The sequence below is a fragment of the Trichinella spiralis genome (assembly GCF_000181795.1).
Source record: "Trichinella spiralis strain ISS 195 chromosome Unknown Scfld6003, whole genome shotgun sequence".
NCBI classification, from domain to species: Eukaryota; Metazoa; Nematoda; class Enoplea; order Trichinellida; family Trichinellidae; genus Trichinella; species Trichinella spiralis.
This window is the reverse complement of record NW_003532942.1, coordinates 255-1,357: the sequence shown is the minus strand read 5'-3', so window position 1 is coordinate 1,357 and position 1,103 is coordinate 255. Positions and strand designations below refer to the sequence as shown.

Here is a 1,103-nt window from a genome sequence, read left to right as displayed (position 1 = left end):
GTACTTGCCAAGTTTTGATTTCCGCTGTGCCAATTTGAGCCCACCAACGTAGCTTCGGGGATAGCGCTTTCATTCGTACGATGCCTAGATGAACCTATGTGCAAATCTTTGAAATTTTGGGACGGTGCTTGGAGTGGGGAGATCACTTTCTGCCCCCATAGCAAACAAACCATTGTGAATTGAGAGTTCATGTTGACGCGTCAACGTAAGGTTTCAATCGTTCATCTGATACAGATTTTCGGCCAGCTCCTCCATGCCCAGCTTAAAACTCGTGTGAGAAATCGGATCCTTTGCAGTTATTCGTGTAATATCCTTGCTGTGAAGCGGGGAATTGTCTATAGTCTCTAACGAAAGAATAACTGGGTTGTGTGAGTCGTTATTTTCTGTCGACTGCTTTGGCAAACGACTTAGTGCATCTGCATTTGCTATTTCTTTGCCGGGTCGGTAATTTATGGTATAATCGTATGCATTCAGAAGAATCGACCAACGTAACATTCTTGGTGACAGAATTTGAGGTGTTTCCTTCTTTGGCACGAACAATCCAAACAGTGGTTTGTGATCTGTTATGATAGTGAATTGTCGACCATACAGATACTCATGGAATTTCTTTACGCCAGCAATAACTGCCAATGCTTCTTTATCAATTTGTCCGTAATTTCTTTCCATCGTGGATAATGTCCGTGAGTAAAACGTAATTGGAATTTCTTGCGTTGATGACAACTTGTGGCAAAGAACGGCGCCGAACCATGTGGCGATGCATCGCATACTAATACTAACGGCTTTTTACCATCGTAATGTGTTAGAACCGCATCGGATGACAACAATCTTTTGACATCTCTGAAAGCTTTTTCGTGCTTGCTGGTCCATATCCACCTCGCATTTTTGTCAAGCAGACGATGTAGCTGTTCTGCAACAGTAGCCTTGTCCTTGAGGAATGAATGGTAAAAGTTTAGAAGTCCCAAGAAGGCTTGCAGTTGTTGGTTATTTTTTGGAGTCGGAACCGTCTTGAATTGCTTGCACCTTTGCTTTAGCAGGATGGATTCCTGTTGCGTCAATTTTAAAAGCCTAAAAATTCCACGCGCGGAAGAACAGAATTTACACTT

General features: G+C 42.7%; 1 protein-coding gene across 1 annotated transcript; it reads right to left on the bottom strand.

Moving 5' to 3' along the window:
* Positions 1-187: 187 nt before the first annotated feature.
* Positions 188-880, bottom strand: Tsp_15241 (retrovirus-related Pol polyprotein from transposon 297). The gene is made up of 3 exons (XM_003366441.1): positions 807-880; positions 489-766; positions 188-261 (listed from the first exon to the last, which is right to left on the bottom strand). The coding sequence occupies exons 1-3, from the start codon at positions 878-880 to the stop codon at positions 188-190; spliced, it is 426 nt and encodes a 141-aa protein (XP_003366489.1).
* Positions 881-1,103: the final 223 nt, after the last annotated feature.